Source organism: Bison bison, unplaced genomic scaffold (genome assembly GCF_000754665.1).
Source record: "Bison bison bison isolate TAMUID 2011002044 unplaced genomic scaffold, Bison_UMD1.0 scf7180017864491, whole genome shotgun sequence".
NCBI lineage: Eukaryota > Metazoa > Chordata > Mammalia > Artiodactyla > Bovidae > Bison > Bison bison.
Genome location: NW_011495050.1, coordinates 9,201,697 through 9,212,506, shown reverse-complemented (window position 1 = coordinate 9,212,506; position 10,810 = coordinate 9,201,697). Strand labels below are relative to the sequence as shown.

The 10,810-nt window shown below is 34.7% G+C and overlaps 1 protein-coding gene across 1 annotated transcript in view; it reads right to left on the bottom strand.

The window, feature by feature from the left end:
• Nucleotides 1–10,810, bottom strand: part of CSMD3 (CUB and Sushi multiple domains 3) — a 1,491,512-nt gene that overhangs the window by 676,301 nt on the left and 804,401 nt on the right. Inside the window, exon 12 of the mRNA XM_010863441.1 lies at nucleotides 9,990–10,093. Coding sequence (XP_010861743.1) covers nucleotides 9,990–10,093 — 104 coding nt within the window. The remainder of the gene's footprint in view (nucleotides 1–9,989; nucleotides 10,094–10,810) is intronic.

Genomic DNA, 10,810 nt, shown 5'->3' with positions numbered 1-10,810 from the left:
GTCTTGATAACTGTGGCTTTGTAATAGAGCCTGAAGTCAGGTAGGTTGATTCCTCCAGTTCCATTCTTCTTTCTCAAGATCGCTTTGGCTATTCGAGGTTTTGTATTTCCATACAAATTGTGAAATTATTTGTTCTAGCTCTGTGAAGAATACCGTTGGTAGCTTGATAGGGATTGCATTGAGTCTATAAATTGCTTTGGGTAGTATACTCATTTTCACTATATTGATTCTTCCAATCCATGAACATGGTATATTTCTCCATCTATTAGTGTCCTCTTTGATTTCTTTCACCAGTATTTTATAATACAATATTGTAAAGTTTAAAAATAAAATAAAGAGTTAAACCCTAAGTAAGTACACTGAGAAATATTCTTCAAGCACTCCAGTACAATATAAAATAAAAGACAATTTCTATTAAATGTCAATTAGACTAAATGCCTGATCTTATTCATAATCACTAGGCATTATGGGTACATCCATTAGAAATAACAACTATAATAGTCCTACATTCCAACATATTTTTGTATTGTACAAATATGGAACTTTTGCCTTTTATAGAAATAGATTTAATATTCTTTCTTTAATTCAGTGCTATCAAGTATGGTTTATACCTTCATTTTTGGATACATACAATTCACTGAGGATAATGATGATGGTTACAAAAGTTAGATTAACAAACATCCTGGAATATCACCATTAAAGTGACAGCAAAAAGTGTCATAACCTCACTCACATCTGTTAGGGGATGGCTATTAATAAAAAGGCAGAAAGTAACAAATGCTGGTGGAGAGTAGAGAAAAAGGAACTCTTGTACACTGAGAAGGCAAGAAATAACAAATGCTGGTTTGAGAGTGGAGGAAAAGGAAACCTGGTGCACTGTTTATTGGGGATATAAACCACTACAGACCTTATGAAATAGCATAGAGATTCCTTAAGAAATTACAAACGGAACTACCATAAGATCCAGCAATCTCACTTCTGGCTACAGATATCAAAAGGAAATGAAACCATTATCTAAGAGTTATCTATAATCCCATTTTTACCACAGCATTAATCACAATTACAGGGGTATGGAAACACCCTAAGTGTCTGTCAGTCTGTCAGTAGATGAATAGTTCAAGAGAATTTATACATGCACACACACTAAAATACAGTTCAGTCTTAAAAAAGATGGAAATCCTGTCATTTTCAGCAACATGGGTGAACCCGGAGGGCATTATGATAAATGGAATAAGTCAATATAGAAAGACAAATACTGCTTGGACTCATAGAAGGAATCCCCCCACCAAAAAAAAAAAAGAGAGAGAGAGAGCGTGAGAGAGTCTTAATTCATAGAAACAAGAGAGCTACCAGGTATTGGAGAGTGGCAGAAATAGGTACAGGTTGGTACATATTTAGTTATAAGATGAATAAGATCTGAAAGTCTAATGTGTAACATGGTAACTAAAATTGATAACACTGAACTGTATAACTGAAATTTGATACAAGTAGAATTTAGAAGTTCTCATTGAAAAAAAAAAAGTAAGCTAAATACGTGAGTTGGTAGTACATATGTCAATTAATCTGATGGGAGAATCCTTTCACAAAGTATACATATATTAAATTATCTCATTGTATAATTTAAAATGTCTTATTTTTTTCATCAATTATACCTCAGTAAGTCTGAAGAAAATTTAAAAAAATAAAAAAGAAAGGAAAGTAGATAAAAATACTAGAAGAACACACACTTTTAAGAATTAAAATACAGGGACTTCTCTGGCAGTCCAGTGGTTAAGACTTTGTGCTTCCAATGCAACAGGTGTGGATTTGATCCCTGGTTGGGAAGCTAATACCCCATAAAGTGTAAGGTGGGGCCTAAGAAATACATAAAGTACTATGGAATAATGGGACTACATGTATGTTAGTTCAGTTAGGTAACTGAGTAGTGAATAATTGTGGGTTTTGCTTCATTTAAGGTCTTGGGTTTCAGAAATTTTATTAGCTAATTTTAAAGCATAATATATGTGAGAGTATTTGGAACAGTTCTTATTACAGATACAAAGAGATTTCTATATTAATATGTGTTTTTAGGAAAGATTTGAAGGTCAAGACCTCAGCACATACATCTTTGTACTCTTCTATGGATACTTCATTTACATATTTAGCACTCTAACAAGGTACTATGCTTAAAATAGTTGGCATTTGTAGGAAGAACTATATATTTACATACCTTTTCTATATTTTGTCTTAATTTGTTTTCTATAGTCACTTTTGAAATGCCTACCATAGTACAAATATTCTTGTTGAAGAAGGAAAAATACCAACTAAAAGCATCTTTAGACAATTTGTTCCAATTGAATCCAACACAAAAATAAATACACAAAAACTTCAAATAAAGCCATGCTGCTGCTGCTGCTAAGTCGCTTCAGTTGTGTCCAACTCTGTGCGACCCCATAGACGGCAGCCCACCAGGCTCCCCCATCCCTGGGATTCTCCAGGCAAGAACACTGGAGTGGGATGCCATTTCCTTCTCCAATGCATGAAAGTGAAAAGTGAAAGTGAAGTCACTCAGTCTTGTCCGACTCTTTGTGACCCCATGGACTGCAGCCTACCAGGCTCCTCCGTCCATGGGATTTGCCAGGCAAGAGTACTGGAGTGGGGTGCCATTGCCTTCTCCGCAAATAAAGCCATAGTCATTGCTTAAACTGCAGTAAAATCATCAGTATTTTCACAAAACAAACTAAAGTAGAATAGTAAACTGCTTTCTTTTTTTTTTTTCTTCAGTAAAATCGTCAGTGTTCTCATAATGGAAAATGTGACTATAATCACACTGAAGAAATAATGAAGAATCATAAAAATAAATTATCTCTTCTATTTAACATTTTGTTGCTAGTAATCAAATGTCACAGAGATTATTTCGTACTGCAGCCTAAAGTAATTCTGAATCTCCAGGAGCATGCATTTATTTTTGCCCAATAGCAAGTTATTTGAATGACTGCACATCAAATTTTGTCCACATGAGACAATTGCTACTGTCAGTTTGATTGTTTTCTTGCATGTGGTATCAGTGAACACTGTTGAAACTCTGAAGCCAGAGACTAAATGTCCCCCTGCTGCCAAAATTTATATGTTGAAACCTAATATCCAATGTGAGGTTATATGAAGGTGGGGACGTTGATAGGAGATTAGGTCATGAAAGTAAGCTCTCATAAATGCGATTGTGTCCTTATAAAGGAGGCTCCTGAGAGAACTCTGCCCCCATCTGCTGTATGTGGACACAGTAAAAAGATGGCCGTCTATGAACCAGAAAGTGTGTTGTCAGCAGACAAAAAATCTGCTGCCACCATGACCTCTGACATATAGCCTCCAGAACTGTGAGAAATATATTTGTTGTTATAAACCACTCAGTCTATGCTATATATATATATATGTAATTACAGCAGCCTGAATGCACTGATATACCAGGTAGTCCTCTACACAGTGTTCTACACCTCATGGTATGCCCTTGCTAACATCTGCAAAGACTTCCTCCTGCTGGCATGTTTCAGTTGATGTGTCTTCATGCACATTCAATATTTCCTCTCCCATTATAATTCATGCAACATCTAACAATGTTAACACAAGCCTCTGTGTTAGGTATTTTGGAAAATCCACGATGAGTAATAGTCGCTGCATTCAAGGAACTTAAATGACTTTGAGCATGTATTGAGTGTGTGTGTGTGTGCATAATGGAGAAGGACAAGAAGGTGTTCCAGGTAGAAATAAAAGCAGTGAAAATATATTTTTTTCCTGCTTTTTACAAACTATAATATAAAATGTGGAGGATTTTTCTGCATGGTCAATTTTCTAAGTCCTTTTTATACTGTTACCATCCATTTCTAAAAGTATCACCTTGTTGTTATATTCAGTATATTCCCTTCTTTCATTATCCTATGGTGTCAGTTAGTATTTAGATTTTCATTATTAAGAGCGGAAGGTACAAGAACAAATTTGGAAAGGTATAAGTTCCTGGTTGTAGAAAAGTTTGCTCAAGGAAAATATCTTATATAGTAGTCTGACAGCAGGGTGGCATTTTTAAAGAATAAATTGTTGACTAGTTAAAAAACATGTATCTTCAGCTAAGTAGCTTGCCAAAACATATAGGCCAGTGAGCTGAGAGCAATAATAATAACCTATGAGAAAACAGAAAGCTACATTTTCTTAAAGCTGGTGTGAATATTATGCATTTAATATTATTAAAATAAAGAAAATATTAATTTAAAATATATCAGCACAAAATAGGGTATGTATGTGTGTGGACATGCATGTATATTTAAATTACACGTATTTAAAATAAAAAGATGTCCCAGGGAAGAGTGCTGTTAGAACATACTACCAATATATCTGAGAATTAAATTTTACATTGTAAACAGATACAGCACACTCAAATTATTTTTAAGTTGCTGAATTGCAAAAATGATATGCTTTGTACTTCAGGGAAAGAAATCATAAAAATTATTTTTAAAAAATTTTTCATAATTCATTTTTAGAGGATTATTTTAGCTGTTGAACATGTTATGACTATATGGACTATATTTTTTATGGAATAGAATATCACAATCAATTTTAACTTTTAGAACCTAAATATTAAAAGAAAACTGGAAACAGAAGCATCATGTAATTCCAATGCTTAATTCAATTCCATGACGTAAATAAAATAGGATGGATTTTTCCTTTATCTGTTAAATATTTTAAAAACTGAGATATCATGTGTTTATTAACCTAATCAGAACTTATAAACTTAAATATATAGACTGAATTCATCCCCTTAAAAAATACTTTCAAATGTGATATTACATGGGTCTCTGTTAAATGAACACATTGTCCATGTTTTACTATGTTCCTGACTTTCAGCATATCTAAATTTTTAAGTAAATTTATTAGTTTTAATGCCAAAAGTTAAATCTCTAGCATGTGGATCACACTTAACAAAAATGCAAAATGGAATACATAGACGAGTAAATACATTGCTAAATAAAATGTTTAAATGGAGACTATTTTACCCATTAGAACAGCATTATTTCAAATAAATTATTTTCAATTAATTTTTTAAAAATAATTTGTTGACAATTTATCATGCCATATGCAATACTCTGAGTCTGAACAAGCTCCAGGAGATGGTGAAAGACAGGGAAGCCTGGTGTGCTGCAGTCCATGGGGTCGCAAAGAGTCAGACATGACTGAATGACTGAACAATAAAAATTCAACACTATTTTGAAACTTGGGCAAGATAGACCCCTTCCCTGATCGTTTCCTCTGACCATTTCTGTAGCCCACCTCTTGCCCAGGGTTGTGCCTGTCCACACCCCCTGGGAGATCATAGACTAATTTCCAGATGCAACATGGTAAGAACAGAAAATAATAGGAATTAGGACTAAATCTTTTAAACTTCTAGAGTAATTTAAAAGAATAATTTTGTCTGGTGAATTTCATAATAAAAAATTGGAAATGTATTTATATGTGTTTTTATTTTATTTTTCTAAATTTTTTTGTTTCATTTTGTAAAAGTATCAGTCCAAAACAAATTAAAAATAAAAGCAAATCTTTTATTTTACAGTTTGTTTAAAAAGTACTGTTCTACAACTCCCTGAAAACTAGTACCCCTGGAATTTCCTGCTTCCTGGACGCTCATAAGCCTTTTTCCAGGTCCATGTTCTCAGGGTCAGAACACATGACTGTATGTGCACTCTAGACCCAGGGGGCACCATTTGCAGGGAGGTGTGGGCAGTTAGAATGTATAGTCTGGGAAGTCTGTATGCATCGTGAAGGACAGAGCTGAGTTTGGGAATAGAGGGTGACCAGGTGCAAGCAGGGGCTGGGACCACTTCCTCATGCTTCCATGTTCCAAAAAGAAAATGTACAACTGTGCTCATTTCACAACTAGCAACATTATTCTCAAAATCCTTCAAGCTAGGCTTCAGAAGCACATAAACCCAGAACTTCCAGATATACAAGCTGGGTTTCAAAGAGGCAGAGGAAACAGAGATCAAGTTGCCAGCATTCGTTGGATCATAGAGAAAGCAAGGGAGCTCCAGAAAAACATCTACTTCTGCTTCATTGCCTACACTAAGTCTTTGACTGTGTGGATCACAAGAAACTGGAAAATTCTTAAAGAGATGGGAATACCAGACCACCTTACCTGCCTCCTGAGAAACCTATGGGGTCAAAAGGCAAAAGTTAGAACTGGACATGGAATGACAGACTGGTTCAAAATTGGGAAAGAAGCATGACAAGGCTGTATATTGTCACCCTGCTTATTTAACTTGTATGCAGAGTACATCACGGGAAAATGCCAGGCTGGAATCAAGATTGCTGGGAGAAACAGCAACAACCTCAGATATGTAGATGATACCACTCTAATGGCAGAATGTGAAGAGGAACCTCTTAATGATGGTGAAAGAGAAGAGTGAAAATGCTGACTTGAAACTCAGCATTAAACAAACTAAAATTATAGTATCCAGTCCCATCACTTCATGGCCAATAGAAGGGGAAAAAGTAGAAGTAGTGACAGATTTTATTTCCTTGGGCTCAAAAATCACTATGGACAGTGACTGCAGCCATGAAATTAAAAGACATTTGCTCCTTGGAAAAAAAGCTATGACAAACCTAGACAGCATATTAAAAAGCAGAGACATCACTTTGCAGACAAAGATCCATACAGTGAAAGTGATGGTTTTTCCAACAGTCATGTATGGATATGAGAGTTGGGCCATAAAGAAGACAGGGTGCTGAAAAATCGATGCTTTTGAATTGTGGTGCTGGAGAAGACCACAGTCCTTTGGACTTCAGGGAGATCAAACCAGTCAATCCCTAAGGAAATGAACAATGAATATTTATTGGAAGGACTGATGCTGAAGTTGAAGCTTCAGTACTTTGGCCAACTGATGCAAAGAGCCCATTCATTGGAAAAGACTCAGATATTGGAAAAGATTGAAGGCAAAAGGAGAAGAGGGCAGCAAAGGATGATATGGTTAGACAGCATCACTGACTCAATGGACATAAATCTGAGTAAACTTCAGGAGATAACGGAAGTCAGAGGAGCTTGGCATGCTGCAATCCAGGGCGTTGCCAACAGTCGGATACAACTTAGCAACTGAAAAACAAAGGCAACAGTTTGAGTGGATACAATTCTATTAGGTTCTCTTATCACAGAGTCTTGAAGTTCAAAGGAATTTTGATCTAATTTCAATTTTGTAAAATCTCTGTTAGCTACTCAAACGACTTTTATCTGAACACTTTTAGGAGTTAGTTGGGGCCTCTTAGGTGGCTCAGCAGTAAAGAATCCATATGTCAACGCAGGAGATGCAAATTCAGTCCCTGAGTCAGGAAGATCCCCTGGAGGAGGAAAGGGCAACTGACTCAAATATTCTCTCTTGGAGAATTCCATGGACAGAGGATCCTGGCAGGATATAGTCCATGAGGTTACAAAGAGTCAGACACGACTGAGCACATATGTACACAGGAGGTAGGTGCTATCTAAGTTCTGCTGCAGTCATCTTTACCCAAGGAAAAAAGAGTTATATTTTCAGAAATATGTAATTTTGCTCTGAGGAAGAAAAACATGTTTAAGAAACATATCTGTGGTTACAGACAAATATAAAAATAATCACACAGACTTTTCAAAATTAAGATAATTTCTCAGAGTGAAAGAATTATAAGTGAAGAAGTAGAACTCCTATGCAAACTAGGGACAATATGATAACAGGAACATGAGAAGAGGGAAAATGTAACTTTTTCTTCATTCATTCTGCCAGTAGCAGATAGTCTGTAAGATACAACTAATTCCACTTGAATTCACAGGGGTTATAAAACTTCTTCTCATCAACATATTTGTTCTTTATCTGGTCTTATGTTGTATAGCTAACTTTTGGATCACTCTAAAAATCAATTATGAACCTATTTTTTTAATTATATTTCTGATCTGCTACTTGGTCTGATTCATACAACACAGGGATTTTAAAATTATTTAAAATATATTCATGTTATCTTCCAAAATAAAAGGAAATAGAGACAACATCTACACTTCATAAGAATTAAAAAAACCCAGCAAATCCACTAACAAAATACTTAGAAGATTTTCTTTGAAGTAACTAAGGTCAAATGAGCATGGGCTCAAAATTCTCAAAAAAAGAAGGAATGCAGAAAATTATGGACTGTGACATGTTTACAAAGAAGTTCTTTCAATTAACAGAGTCCTTATTCTTTTAGAAAATGTATGGCTTATTTAAAATATTAAGGGTTTTCCTCTTAGTATCTAAAATTATAGTTAAGACCATTGCCCTTTACTGTTTTGAGATTTACAAAAACATTATATATATGTATATATATACATATATATAATTTTGAGGTCTAATCTAAAAATGTGTGGTTGTGTGTGCATGTGTGTGCACTCATCTCATAGTCTTCTGGTTATTTAAATGTAATATATTATCTTTCTGTCTCTTAGGTCTCCCTCACTCTCACTAAGGGACTAATTTAGATGTACCTATCAGAAGAACACCTACATATATAAAGCAGATGTTAACAGACACAGTGGGAGGGGTTCAGAAATTTATGTTTTATAGAGTGCATCAAGTAATTGTGATTTGCAAAAGACCCCATTTTTGAGAAACACCACATTGATAAAGCCTGAACTGCAAATCAACAGCTATGAAAGGGATACTGAAAAAAAGCATATCATAACCTTTTGAGATTTATCACATGAAAACAATACACTAGCCCTGAAAATTTTTTCTTGCCCCTATCCGAGATAGATTATTGGAATGGATAGCCAAGGATTAGGTGACAGACAAGTTCCTAAAACACAGAGTGAAAAAATACAGTATATACTATTTCCATGACTGCAGGCCATGAAATCAGAAGATGCTGTGCTTCATGAAAGGAAAGCTATGACAAACTTAGCAGCATTTTAAAAATCAAAGATTTCACTTTGCTGACAAAGATCCATATAGTCAAAGCTATGATCTTTCCAGTAATCTGTACGGATGTTAGAGTTGGACCATAAAAAGGCTGAGTGCAGAAGAATTGATGCTTTTGAATTGTGGTGCTGGAGAAAACTCTTGGGAGTCCCTTTGACTGCAGGGAGATCAAATCAGTAAATTCTAAAGGAAATCAACCCTGAATATTCATTGGAAGGATTGACGCTAAAGCTGAAGCTCCAATACTTTGGCCACATGATGTGAACAGCTGACTCATTAGAAAAGACCTTGATGCTGGGAAAGACTGAAGGCAAAAGGAGGAGGGGAGCAGAGAATGAGATGGTTGGATAGCATCACTGATTCAACTGACATGAACTTGGGCAAACTCCGGGAGATGGTTGAGGTACAGGCAGGCTTGGTGTGCTGCAGCCCATGGGGTCACAAAGAGTTAAGACACAACTTAGCGACTGGACGATAAGTTCCTAACATTTCCCTTTACTTAATATAAGTTCATCCTTTTTTTTCTTTTTTCTTCACATTAAGAACCTTTGCAGTATATTAGCTCAACTCTGAGAGCTATTCACTGCTATACTACTACTACTGCTACTACTACTACTTCATGTCAAACCACTGATTAACTTTCACAGATACTGATGATGACCAGGTATGATTAAGCCTCCAATAAACTGCAACACCCATCAGTTTTTAGTACCAGTAGTACTCTCTCTGGGCAATTTCATAATTTTTTTTCCCCCACTCTATTCTATTACTCTGTGAAGGTAAAAGTATTTTCCAAAATAAGGCCAATCAGCCTGTCTGTAATTTCACCCTAGGTCCCCTTCTGGAAATGGATTCTAAGTAACTACGTGTGGATCAAGTATATTAAGCCTTATTAAAAGGACTAATAAATATACTATATGCAGATTGATGATAATAAATAATATACTATGCTCTTTCTGTTGGAGGTAGTGAGAAGAATCAATGAAAAAAAAAAAGGTAAAATTTCACAAGAAACTGATAGACTAAATCAAGAAAGAAACATTGAGAACTTACACTTGGAGCACTGTCCTTGGGTCTCCAACTTCACCCCCATCACCAATTGTCAAGGTATCATAGCCAATTTCCAGGTCGAATTCTTCAAAATTTATCTGGATAACCTACCAATGAACAGAAACAAGTATCTCAAATATATCTCATTATATATTAAAAGCAAACAAGAGAACAAAGGCAGAAAAACATTAAAATGCCCTGCAGACATATTATGTATCTATATGTCCATAGCTATCTATATAAGAATTTCATACTATGACAGGAAATCATATAAGAATACTTCTAATGTTCACTCATTATAATTTTTATTTATAGTATCATATCTTCTGTAATAATTTATCAATGACATAACATAGTTTCTGTTTATAGAACATTCTTATCTGAGGAATTTGAATGTGAATCTAACTTGAGAAGGTTTTATAAGAAGCACATGTAGGTGGAGAGTGGTTTACTGTAAATAAAAATAAGCTAGCATGGAAAAGCATAGAGTATAAAATTGCCACTAGATAGTAAAGCTTAAAAAATTTTAGAACTAAATTTGAACCTAGATCACTAAATTTAAAGGCATCAGGATTATTTTTGTGTATTCTTTGGTAATAGAATCCCTCATTTATATTATATTTTGCCAGCAAAATTGGGAGCACAAATCTTTGGGAGACATATTATATCATGATAAGCAATTTAATATTAGTTCTTATCCAAATATAATCCTGTACTTTTTTATTGTTTATATATTTATGTAAAAGTTCATATTTAATTAAATTGCAATTCTCAAAACCCAATATAACATTTTAGAGAATAATTTAATTAAGAATCTGTACAGA